Source organism: Sebastes fasciatus, chromosome 9, assembly GCF_043250625.1.
Source record: "Sebastes fasciatus isolate fSebFas1 chromosome 9, fSebFas1.pri, whole genome shotgun sequence".
Classification (NCBI taxonomy): domain Eukaryota; kingdom Metazoa; phylum Chordata; class Actinopteri; order Perciformes; family Sebastidae; genus Sebastes; species Sebastes fasciatus.
The window spans coordinates 25,125,797-25,139,628 of NC_133803.1; the positions used below are offsets into that span (position 1 = coordinate 25,125,797).

The 13,832-nt window shown below is 40.4% G+C and overlaps 1 protein-coding gene across 1 annotated transcript in view; it reads left to right on the plus strand.

Annotated features, from left to right (window-relative positions):
- stk32c (serine/threonine kinase 32C) overlaps window positions 1-11,814 on the plus strand; it is an 83,923-nt gene extending 72,109 nt beyond the window's left edge. The window contains exons 9-12 of the mRNA XM_074646898.1: window positions 1,626-1,751; window positions 2,025-2,153; window positions 6,453-6,520; window positions 8,591-11,814. Of these exons, the coding sequence (XP_074502999.1) occupies window positions 1,626-1,751; window positions 2,025-2,153; window positions 6,453-6,520; window positions 8,591-8,786 (519 nt within the window). The 3' untranslated portion in view covers window positions 8,787-11,814. The remainder of the gene's footprint in view (window positions 1-1,625; window positions 1,752-2,024; window positions 2,154-6,452; window positions 6,521-8,590) is intronic.
- The last annotated feature ends 2,018 nt before the right edge of the window (window positions 11,815-13,832 follow it).

Consider the following 13,832-nt stretch of genomic DNA (forward strand, 5'->3'; position numbering starts at 1 on the left):
TGAGCGTCCTGGACGGAGCGCTGGTCTCTTCCGCTCTGCTGCTGATCGATTACCGTGTCTGGACTCCACTGAGACAGACGTAACTGGCCCTGCAGGAGAAAACCGAATCGACCTGTGACCAAAAGGAAGAAAATAAAGCACGGGAAAAGACTTAACATGACAACAAAAGCCACTTCCCGTTATTGTTGCCAGTGTTCACCCTCGAGGAGAAAAATGAAACAGATGGTATTCCATTAAAAACACAACCAGTTTTTATTTCCTCTCTGGAGTAAGTGACTCCAATCATGTGTGCCGTTCATCGGTCGCTGATCGCTGAAACAATTTTGAATCAAAACCTGATGAGTGGCTGATTTGATTAACAGTGCCCCCTGTTGGTTACTACATCAGTAAGGGTTTTAATTGAGCTGATATTCATGTTGAAGTTTGATGCAACATAATTATACAGAAATAAACAAGGAATTTCGGAATAAATAAATTGCCTAAGATAAATAAATGAGCCAATAATTTGTAAATTCTAATCAAAGAAAATCAAAACTCAGCTCATGATCGTGAAATGCATTTCATTATTTCATAATAACAGGGTTTACTGGATTTCATTATTTTTTCATTATATATATAATATATATATATATATATTATATATATATTATTTTTCAAAAGCCTGTGTCAAATTTTATTTCATATTTCTTTTCTTTTTTAATTTAAGAAAACACGTACATTAACAGTATGTACTTACAAAACTGCTCATACAGGTGTACATATACAAAGTTTAAAAAAATAATAATAATACATAAATATATATATGTATTTTGTATTATTTTATTTCATACATAATTTGATATATTTATATATATATAAATATAATACATATTATATATATATATATATATATATATATATATATATATATATAGTTAGCTTGCTAGATAAGTTGCGTTCGTAGTTATGTTAAGCTAGGAAAGGTTACTTAATGTGTGTACTGTGTTGAATTACAACAGCATCCATAATGTCTTTTTATTTATTTATTTATTTAATATTGAATACTCGGGGTTCCATATTCATGCACATGCTTGTAAAGATAGCTTAACAAGGCTGCACATGCTACTAACCTAGCTGGCTAACTAGCTAGGCGGCGTTGTGAGCTTGTTTTATTACTTAGCATCAACGAGAAATGCCAGTCTTTGCAGCAGCGGCTAATTGGTTATCTTGACGATGTTCCTCTGAGAAAGATACGACTCTGTGAAAACGCTTTGGTAGTAGTGAAAATCTTTAATATCAAATGTGGAAGTTTTTATGGCGAGATAGTCTCAGTGAGGCCAGGAAGGATTAAATTCAACACAATATTTTTAGCTCGTTATGTTGACTTCACAGAGCCTTGCCACACACACACACACACAAACACACGCACAGTGTGTCACATCTTTTTATGTGAACTGCACAATAAAAAGGAAAGAAACAATTTTTGTTTTGTTTTTTCACCTGCAATTTGTCGAGTTTATTTCACCTCCCAGAGAGAGTGTCTGCGAGTGAGAAGAGAAGTTGTGAAGGTGATATTGCTACTCGGAGGGTGACATTATGTAGGTGACATTGCTGTGTGTGTGTGTGTGTGTGTCCCTTCCTTCCAGCTACTGACAGTGAACCCAGAGCATCGTTACTCAAGCCTGTCTGACATGCAGACATCTCCCTACCTCGCTGACGTCAACTGGGACGCCGTGAACGAGAAGAAGATGGAGGCCGGATTTGTTCCTAATGTTAGTGTGAAACAATCGGATATCAACACACACACATTCAAATAGACACTTACAGTAAAAGCACACATATGCACTCCTTCATATTTGCTGATCGTAATGAGCACGTGTAGCAACTAAATAATGCATTCATGTGTGTTATTCAGTACGTTCAGTCCAGTGTGTGCACTATGCATTGGTGCACTCTGTGGCTCCTTGTATAATGCAGCTGATTTATGACCCTGTGTGTGAGTGTTTGTGTTTCTAATTATCTCGTGTTCGCCTTCCTTCCTACAGAAAGGCCGCCTCCACTGCGACCCGACCTTTGAGCTGGAAGAGATGATCCTGGAGTCGCGCCCCCTCCACAAGAAAAAGAAGAGGCTGGCCAAGAACCGGTCTCGAGACAACAGCAAGGATTCACAGTCTGTGAGTGACGTCGTTGTTTGCGAACAGAGCTGCTGGTTGTACTGGAGTTGTCTTGATATAATGACAGTGCCTACCTGTAATGCCTCTAAGCGCAGCTTTGTTTTATTGACTTTAATAGATTTATAATTTAAAAATACGTCATATCAGACTTGATTTGCAATAGGAAGAAGTTCTACCTTATTTCCATCGTTGATCCTGATGTTTTCACAATCAGGCAACCTTTACCAAGATGGAGACATGTATCCTATGTTGGACCTCAGAAATATTACAAACAAAGAACAGAGAACTGAGACTGAGACTGATCCAAAAATAATCCCTCTCAATCATCACTTATGCCCCGCTAGAAATATGAGGTGGTATCTCTTTTCTTATTATTTTGCTTTTGACACTTTTGGGCATCTGCAAACAGCCTCCCGGGTGTGCAGCCCGTTCAGGTGGTCAAATACCGCCGCTTTGTTACGCCTCTCGGCTTCTAATACAGACTCACAAGTCCCCCTTTAGCTCTGTTAGATACAAAGCGGCCGTATTTCACGGATGGGAACGGGTTGTGTTATGTGCATGTGTTCCAGTCATCCCCCTGCTCCTCTCTGTGCTGTGAGTGCAGCTATGATCGGTGTGTGTCTGTAGTTTGACGAGAGCAGCGCTGAGCCACAGCCAGCAGAAAGGAAGTCTGCATTCATTCAAAATCCCGGCAACACGGCATCTTCCCGCAGAGTTGTGCGGAGTTAGTTGTGTGTTTATTTGTGTTTTAGAACGTAACCGCCATGAAACAATCAGAAAATAACGTTTTATTTCTCTGATTCGCTGCTTTGTTCTCACTAACGCCGCTCTCTCTCTTCAGTCACTCTATAACTCGCTCGACCAACACCGCTGCTCTCTCTCTCTCTCTCTCTCTCTCTCTCTCTCTCTCTCTCTCTCTCTCTCTCTCTCTCTCTCTCTCTCTCTCGCTAGTTGAATGCTGTGTGTTTACAAACAGGAACAGACAACGGTTACATATTATACCTTTAATAAAAATGTAAAATTAAATCAGACAGTCAATAGGTACAAACAAGGTAGGGAGTATTCTAGAAACATCTCTGTGTGTACATGCATTTGTGTCTCTTAAAAGAATATTTAAATAAAGAGGTCACATTCCTCAGATTAGCTTAAATCTGCACCATCTTTCATATTTCAGCTTTAGATACAAGAGATAAAATAGTGAAATGCTGCATTATGCATTAGCATCATGTTCTGTTGAGGAGGAGGATTTAGAAGCAGTGAGGATGAAGGTGGAATTCAAGATGTCACTGCATCTGTTGAAATGCCTTTATTCCCTCTGATGATAGAACGTAGAACACTATTTTTAGCTTTTGTCACATTTAAAATGGTTATTTTCCATTATGCAATGCTATGATTTGCTGTTTCCTTGTTAATTTGATCTTTGTAGCCTCGTGCAGATCAGGTTAGTGTTATTTTCAGTATGTACGTGCTAAAAGCAAATGATTGTGAAGAGGACACCAGCACATGTGTCTGAGCAAATTATAACCTGCCGCATAGCAGTGTGTTACACATACAGTAGATACTGTACAAATGAAGAGGCAGGGCCAGTCTCACAAATAACAATGCTGCTCAGGTTTGCCTTGGTCTCCGGTCTGTCAGTTCCTGTCAAAACTGTATATTTTTAGATTGGAGGTGAGCCAAAGCCCAGCATCTTTTCTTTTTCCTCAGCTATTGTGGATTATCTCAGCTCAGAAGACAAAATCAATAACTCATTGAGTCTTACTGTACAAACTACATGTAGCTGCAGGCCTCCTGTAAGAATGCTGACTATTTGCATATTTTGAGATCATAAATATTCCAGGCCATAGTCTCTCCTTTACAGACATACTGTGTATTTTGCTCCTGTTTTAAAACAAACTCTATCCTGAACAAGTGGAAATAAGAATATTACAGTATGGATATTATACAAGTAAGGGATAATGTACAACAATGACCCACTATAGCTGTACATTATCCCGCTTATAACACGGCTACTTACTTACGAAATCAATAATTTCACACAAAATGGTCCATCAGAGTCCGAGATCAGAACTGCGCCCATAGCAACGGTCTGTTATACATAGCAACGGTCTGTTATACATAGCAACGGTCTGTTATACATAGTAACGGCCTGTTATACATAGTAACGGCCTGTTATACATAGCAACGGTCTGCTGTAAAGAAATAACAGACTGTAGAACGCCGTGATTGACCAATCAGAATCATCGAGTATTCAACAAAGCTGTGTAATAAGTGAAAATTATTATACCAAAACAAAAGGATTTTGAAATTTAAAGGTGCTAAATTCGAAATTCAGAGCATATCTTTGGTTGAGGGATTGCTAGCAGCTAGCAGCTAACAATGCTAACAGCACCGACAGGGCAAACAACGGCATCAGTGCTGACAGGGCTAACAGTGTTAACTTGAAGGGGGGAACCGGAGGATGGGTGTTACGCTTCTGCAATGACGCCGTGGGTCGGGACGGCGCTATCAGCGGTAACCGCCTCATGAACGTCGAGCTCGGATTACAACACACACAGAGGAAGAGTGACTTAATTTTCTGCTCAGGTAGACATTACTCCTCTTTATCTTTACATAGCAAATAGTTGTTTTCTGCGATATTAATGCTCTGAATTTCAAATTTAGCACCTTAAAGAAATAGTTTTGAGAAATGCGCTTTTTTCGCCTTGAGTTAGATGAGAAGTTTGATACCACTCTCATGTCTGTCTAAGACGTTTGTTAAAGCTGCTAAAAGGTGTAATCTGAACTTCTCTGCCTTGTTGACATAGCTTTGCCGGCCGCGCATGCTTTTAGTGCATGTTCGTGCATGTGAGAATGCCCCACTGGCTAACTCACGGCCGCCACTCTGCACCGCTCTCATACGGCAAGTGATAATGCCGTCCTGACTGACGGCGCCGTCACGGAAGCGTAGCACCCACCCTGTTAGCACTGTTAGAAATGCTCCCAATCTCGCATTTAGCACCTTTAAAGCCATACAGAAAACACAACAACAAGGGGTTATGTGCCAGTCTTGGCTGGGAGCAGTAAGTTCCTGGAGTCTCCGCTGGTTGCCTGGCAACGGCTCAGTGAACAAATGGTAAATTGTCTTTGTTACACTTCGGGTAAAAAGACGGCAAGATACCTTGTAGCTTTAGAGTTGCTGGTAGATGGATTTTTGTAACCTTTGGACGGAGCCGGGCTAGCTGTTTCCCACTGTTTTCAGTCTTTATGCTACTGCCTCCAGCTACATATTTACCACAAAGAAAGAGAGTGGTACCTATCTTCTCATCTAACTCTCAGCAAGAAAACCATTCAGCGTATTTCCAAACATTTCAACCTATTTCTTTAATTTACTTATAAAGCTCAAAACATTTGCTTGTTTTAGCTTCTGACATTTTAAAGCCTAAAAAGGATTAATCGATCATGAAAATAACAGAATATGCTCCGTTTTTTACAATCCTGAACAATGGGGAAAATATTACAGTAGGGTAAACCAGTGTTAATGTTCTAAAACAAAAGACATCTTCACATTAAAAATGACAAATTTTGTGCAGAAATGAATGTCATAATTAATATATGATAAAGCCTGGGCCCGTCCTGATGTGCTCTGTGTACACTCAGACCAGAATTATATTCGGCAGCGGAGTCTCTTTGTCTCGTCTGTCTTGTTATGTTTGATTGAGACATTATTTACCACAGGCAGGAGATATCCTCTCTGTATTTATGAGAATCAGCCTGTTCCCATCAGACCGTCATCATGACATCAGTGTTGTTAACGTCAGTCCTCTGTGTGTGTGTGTGTGTGTGTGTCACGTGTCATCAGCGTTGATCAGCGTGTGCAAGGAGTGTGTACCTCTAACAATAGCAGGGTTATGAGACTTGGTGTGTGTGAGTGTGTAGCACATACATGTGTGTGTGCCTGCTTGTGTGTGCCCCCATACTCCGTTATTACCAAGATTATTAAATTATGAAGCCTTCGCTGCTGTTGTCATGGCCTCAAGTGCTTTCGGAAATATGAGCTTCTATTTTTGTCTCGGGCCAAACATCCAATTTGAGGAGGGCTCACAAACAATTCATGACTTGTTTAAAAAGAGCAACGAAGGATAAAAAGGAAATGAGGAAAAAGACATTTTCACCTCAGAGGTCATGTAGTTGACTGATTCAAGTTGACGTAAAGTTTCCTCTGCAGCTTTTAATGATGATAACGAGGCTGATGTTGATGTGGGCGATGATGATGATGATGATGATGAGGATGATGTTTTGTCTGTTGACTGCCTGCAGGAGAATGACTACCTACAGGAGTGCCTTGACGTGGTGCAGCAAGAGTTCATGATCTTCAACCGGGAGAAGTAAGAGAACACAAGAGCAGCAGACCATCTATAACATGATGGTGATGCACCAACACACAGAGAACGTTATCATGCTGCCGGACCGAATGCGAAGGGCAAAATATTACGAGAATTACACCAAATTTTAATTTTAAACAACATTAATTTGATCTTCTTTGCTACCCTTTTATTCAGATCTTGGGCATTAACATGCTTCTTGAGTGATCTGGTCACAAGTGGACAGCTTTAAGTACGCCAGTTCCCACATGTACATCTCCACTTGTGATCGGATGTCACCTCCCTACTCTATATGCAAATAAACACGTACATCATTTCCATTTGCATTTCCATTTACCAAATGCTTTGTTTTTAACCGGCGGGCGGCTGCGATGCACTTCCTGTGCATAGTCTGCCGGAAATTAAAAGAAGAAGAAAAATAAATTTAAAAAAAACATACAGACTGGGTCTATTCCTTGGCGTGTTCCAGGTCAAACCAAATCGCCCAAGATGTTTGACGCACTCGTAATAGTTCTCTTTGGGCTTTTCCAAATTTTCAGATGTTGTGGACTGCCTGTTGTCACATTTTAATATATATAAATAAAATTAATTTAATTTAAATAAATACATTTCTTTTTACAATTAACACTTGAAATGATGAAGGCACTTGCAAATGACAAGGTAGTACAAAATGTAACACTTTGGTGTTTTTTATTTAAGATTTCATTAAACTTATCTCTGTCTTTTTACAAAATGAACCAAAACACTGACAAAGAGGAAGCTCTCCGGTAGATAATAATGAGAATATATATGACACAAAATTTAAATCATACCCTCTAAACTAAAAAGAAATCACCTAAAGGAAAGGCCCACCTAAAATAAATCTATATCAGTTTAAGTGTACGCTATATTTCGAATATTTTCGCTGGTTTACTTTGCCGTCAGACAGCTGTACAGTCTATATTTCTGATGGGGAAGTGAAGCCGTTATCTATGCTCTCGCCAAAGCCACCAAACTCCAATGAAAAAAAACAATAATTTTACCTCGCAGAACACGGAAGTTGCTGGTCTACCGCTGCCTCGATCGGTGAGTCCGGTGGCTTTGGTGAGAGCATAGATGAATACAACAGCTTCAGTTCCCGTTGGAACGGGTTGTATGACTGCAAAGTAAAGTGTTGGAAATATTCTAAATGTTCTAAATTTACACTTAAAGTGATATTGATTTTTTTAGGTTGGCCTTTCTTTTAGGTGGCTAAAATACATTTTGCTGCTGCCCCCATCCACAGTAGTACATTACTTTGCTCCTATACAGTAACTCCTGACTGTTTCTCCAAACTGGGGGTGTGCCGACCGTCATCTACTGTAGGTCATACACTGACTATGGATAAGAACCTCATACAACCCCTCTTCAAAACACCCCAACTATCCCTTTAAGAACTTGTATCAGCTGCAGTATTTGAAGAGGCTCAGCAAATAGCCCTCTAATTTATGTCCAATATAAACCATAGAGCATATTATTCCAAACCAGTATGACAGCCGAGCCTCTTTAATGAAATGACTTGTATATGTAAATCATAGACTACAGAAGGTTTTTAAGAGCTCGCCCTGCTGTGGCTAAATATGATGCATCTAATCTTTTATATCTGTCAGTAAAATATACTGTAGATCATAAATATAGACTATGATGTCCATATATCATTGACTCTGTGTCCTCTCAGCAATGCCAAGAGAGGAATATTGGTTCAGTGCTGCTCTAAATTATTGCCTCATTTATTATTGACCGGGTCCTGCCACTGCAGCGTTACTGAAATCCGTCTGTTTGGCAAATGTCTTATTTTATCCTTTTGCTCTAATTAATGGCAATCTACTTCTATTTATAACGGGATGGGCGTAATACCCAGAATTAGTGCTATATTATAGACCCACGGTTTCCTTCTGCCCGTGTGTTTCATTTTGCTACTTTTCTGAGGAACAAATGTGCTCACGAGGATGCCTGTTCTTTACATTAAGAGGTTTCCATATGGTGTACATATGCATATACATATTCATGCAGGTTACATGATTATATATGTTTCTGTGTCTCCGTCTGTCTCAGGATGAACAGGCGTCAGGAGGAGGGTCAGGAGGAGGCCGGGGGCGATGACGCCAGTGGAGACGGCGACGGAGAGGCCGAGGCCGGGGCCACCGACGAAGACGCGCCCGAGCCAGAACCCGAACCCGAGCCGGAGCCCGAGTCCTCCTCCAAACTGAGCATGTGCGGCTCGGTGTGCTCCTCGCCCGGCAGCTGCTAGCGCCGCTATCGCCTCACAGTGACGATCGCAGGTCTCTCTGGCCGCTGCAGTGTTTGTGCCATGCCAATAGATACATTCTCACCTCTCTCCTCTGTTGTAGCCAGGAGCGGAGGAAACAGACGCACAGCAGGGGCGACTGACGCACAGCAGGACCCCAAAATGGCTCCCACCATTTTTCCCTCCTTTTTTGTTTTGTTGTGTAGCATCCTTCCGGTAGGGCATGAGCGAAGCAGATCTCCAGAGAGCCCCCCGCCTACTGTACCCATCCGCCCTAGAGTAAGCTAACTAACTATGCAATGTTACAGTATAGCATGACAAATAAGGTATCACTTACTAGGAGGTGTTGTTCACGAGCAGAAAGCCCCACGAGCTTGATGACATCTCGGGCAATAGCAGTCCAACGGTTTTTGGGGGGTTTTTGGTGGAGACGCCTCCCCTCTCAGCCTTCCTGTTCAAAAATCTGATGGGGACGACTGAATTATTCAGCACACGCAGGCACTCAGTTTATGTTATTGCCTGTGTCTTCAGTTCACTTCCCCCCCCCCCTCCAGCCTCTTTCATGTAATGTGTGCCCTAATTCAGAACAATTGTTTCTCCCGGAGCACCTTCCTCGTGTTGCAACACCTCTCCGAAACACATTTACAGTAAAGTGTGCATGGCTGTTTTCAGTCGGCCGAGAAAGCGTGGCTGGTTTCATGTCGTAAACCTGTTTAAAGTGGTGCCTGTTAATGATAATCAGTATTCGTTAATCACATTGGATGCATTAATCGATCAGTTTCCTCTTTAAGTATTCTTTTTCTGAGCTTTGTTTTAGGACGATAAGGTACTGTAATCTGTGGGGGAATCAGTACAGCAATCAGACTGAAAGATTTTGCTTGTCACTGTGTCTATAATGGTTACCAAGATGTAGTATTTTAGCCCTACGCCATGCTCAGAAACTGCTCTGGGGAGACTGTAAATGCCAATCACATCTTTTAAGAATCTATTAGAAAGCTCTGTTTACTCCACTAGACGCCATCATCTCTTTAAGTGCTTCGTTAGTATGAAGATCATCTCCCTGTAGAGCTTGTTTCAGGGCTGTACTTAAATGTGTAGCTGTTGGTACTTCAAATTGTGTACACAAGTTAGTCTATTGCTGTCATAGTGATAGTGGTACATTTAAGGTGGCGCCCATTAATCTCAGTGTGAACACCTGGGAACATGTAGCAACGGTTCACCTTAAAACCCTAAGGCCTAATAACATGAAAACCATGTAAATAGCATTACAGTATAGGTAATTAATCTCACCACAGTTTTATGTGGGACTGCGAACTCGACATATAAACTATAAAGGAAGAGCTGCGTGAAGCTTCGTACTGCTTCGTTCTGCTCTTCTTTCCAAGTGTGCAGGCACAACTTGTAGGCAAAATATGCCAAAGCTTTTCTACCATTTGCATAACCATTTCTAAGGAGCTGTGAGTGTGTGAGTGTGAGTCTCTGTTTTCCCCAGTAAAACATAAAGTCAGTGTTCCTTCTGCAAGTGAAAACCATTTATACAATCATATTGTGATTATGTATAAAGTATCTATTTCAGGTAAGGGGGGGGACCTTAAAGTAATAGACATTTTGGGAAACACGCCCAGCGTTGCCAGATGTACGATCATTATCGTATATGTACGATGTACGATCGATAACGCCCAAAAGTGCCATAATGTATGATAATTTAAAGGTCCCATATTGTAAAAAGTGAGATTTTCATGTCTGTTATATCATAAAGCAGGTTTAAGTGCTAAATAAATACTGTTAAACTATCAAAACGCTCAATATACGGAGAAATACACACAGCCCGTATTCAGAAATTGTGCGTTTGAAACAAGCCGTTAGTATTTTTGTCCGTTTGTGATGTCACAAATATACAATATTTAAACCATTACACGGTTTTAAACATAAACATTCTAAATGTGTCCCAGTTTATTTCCTGCTGCAGTGTATGTAAATAACATCAGCTGACAGGAAGTAAACATGGACCCAAGCTGTTGCCTAGCAACGCAGTTACGTTGAAATGCACTAAAACGGAGCGTTTCAGACAGAGGGTAAATACGGGTATATTCAGGCAGACAGTACAAGGAAAATAAAGTTCTTTTTCTAACATTGCGGCATGTAAACATGTTCTAGTAGAAACACAAAATACAAGTATGAACCTGAAAATGAGCATAATATGGGACCTTTAACCATTTTGAGCCTGAAGTCTGTGTTTACGCATCCCTTCTTACCTGACATCTTTCCAGCCAATCATGCTTGTTGAAGGCTGTGATGTCGATGCACATGACTCATTTGAAGAGAGCACGAGAGATAGCTCTGAATGCACCAGGAAGCCCACTTATTTATTTATTTATTTATTTAATTAGCTTAGCTTATGGCCTTAACAGTTTTCATGCAGAGTATGAACAGGCTTCCAGTCGGGATGTCTTGTAATTTAATTTTGTACACGCATCATAGCTACGTCAGCTTGCTTTCGACAAAAAAAATGATTGGGTAGATTTGTGGGTGTGTCAAAAAGTTGGTTTAAATATGTGTTTTGTAAATTTACACATATATTTCTTTATTTGTTCTCGTGGTTATGACTCATGTACGATAATTTTTCTCTGCTACAGAAGTTTAACTTTTCCCATCTGGCAACGCTGAATACGCCTATTGGCTGTCTTTACAAGAATTATATGAGAAGATACCACTTTCATGTCTGTGCGTTAAAGGGATAGTTTGGGTGTTTTGAAGTGAGGTTGTATAAGGTACTTATCCACAGTCGGTGTGTTACCTACAGTAGATGGCGGTCGGAGCGACCCCAGTTTGGAGAAACAGACAGGAGTTACCGCACGGGAGCAAAGCGATACAGCGTACTGCTGTAGACGGAGCCGGCAGCAAAACATATTTTAGCCACCTAAAAGAAAGGCCTACCATTATCTACTGTAGGTAACACACTGACTATTAGTACCTCATATAACCCCCTAACTATCCCCTTAAGAATGCCTTCAGAAGCCCACAATTTACTTTCTGATTGAGCACCTTTAATGGAGCTCGACTGAATAAGTAACGAGCAATGTAACTTATTAATTTTGCTGTTGAGTAATTAGTTAAGTTTCTTTTCCAATGAGTAAAATGTAATGAGTAATTGATTACATTTCAAGTAACTTGTCCAGCACTGTGAGAATAGTAATGGAACAGCAGATTAGCTCGCTAGCATCAGCGCTAGCTTGGCTTCCTCTGTCAGCCACGTGACCCTCGTCTTCGCAGGTTGCAGCGGTCGCTCTGCTTCCAGTCTTTATGCTAAGCTAGGCTAGTCGCCTGCTAGCCACAGCTTCATGCTTCACTCACAGAGACATGAGACTGGTGTCCATCTTCTCATCTCACTCTCAGAAAGAAAGCAAATTAGCCTATTTCCCAGAATGTTGAAGTATTTCTTTAACCACTATACATTATGATTAGATTAAGAAGCTTCTTTAAAGGGATATAAAGTGGCATCTTCCAAGTCTGCCAAAGTATATGATGAATTTAATAGTCTCGAGCCCTGCGCTTTTTTTGCATGTACCTTTACAGTATAAGCCTGTTTTTGCCAAAGCCTGGAGCTTGAGCCTTACTGGCTGATTTGTGCATGCACAAGCTTTTGGTGATAGCTCACCTGATTATAGACACAGTCCAAATCAGAGTATAACTCATAGATGTATATATACGTAGATGCCACATTGGCCGTGTCGCCGCCATATTGGGGAGGTCGGGACTGGCCTGTAAACATATACAAGTGAACGGGGGAGTTTTTCTGGATAAAAAGCGCTTTAACGTTTAAATTTCTCAACCGATTTCAATGAGTCATTTTTATATACAAGGATTTATGATCTACAAGGAATAGAAAAAGACAGTTTTTCTCCAGCTATTTAACATTAACATTACATGAGCTGAATTACTTACATGGTGGAAAATAATTCATTTTGCTGAGAGTTACTGTTCCAAAAACCCGACATGACATCAGCTTTATTGTTTGCGATATTAGACACTCAAATTTTAAATACAAAATTATGTTAGACATGAAAATCTATAATCTAACATTAGATTTGGTTGAGGATTAGCTAGCAATAGCAAATGCTAGCTAGCACTTATCTGATGATCTACGGAAGCAAATGTTTTGTAAAGATGTAACTTGAACTGCAATGTTGATGATGTGAAAAATTCTTAAAGGAAAATGTGTTATGAGTCCGAAAAATGTCCGAACAAAATTCTGAAAATATCTGAAAAAGGCGAAAGAAAGGCCGAACGAAAGTCTGAAAAATTTTCAAAACATGTCCGAAAAATATCTGAAAAATGTCCGAAAAAGTGTGACTTTCTAATATCATATCAACAGACAGACCGGCCGTTGATCCATGAACTGTTCACCAAAAGTTTTATTTGTGGGGTGAATCTAACCTTCAGTACTCCACGTAAATAATTAACACTTGAATATAAAAACGACTCACTGAAATCAGTTGAGAAATGTAAACATTATACTGCTTTTCATCCAGAAAAACAACAGCTCTCCTGTTCGCTTGTATGTGTTTACAGGCCAGTCCTTGCCCATTATGGCGTCAACGTTGGCGTACAATCCAAAGGCCAATGCGTCATCTACGTATATATCCATATATCTGTGGTATAACTGGCCTGTGTGACTGTTTCTGGACAGTGAGTTTTGTGAACTTTAAACTGTACAAAATCGTATAATCCCAGTGTTATATGGACGGCATGATATTTTTAGATGATATGCAGTACCTTTTGGCATCCTGTAGGTTGTCTTAATGCTTTGTTCAAGTATACAGGCTCGTACCCTTGCTGGATGAGTGGAATGAGGTCAGCAGTTGTGTGTGATGCTCCGTTGTGGGTTAAGTGTTGCGTTATTGACTGTGCGGCAAAGGAAGAATATGGGGCACTTCACCCCAACAGAATTTGCTGCATTATAAAAACACTGAATGTCTCCATTTGTGGAAAAGAAAAGCTCAGTTATTTCTCAGTCTACACTCCATCAGAGTCAACATAGGTCTGAAG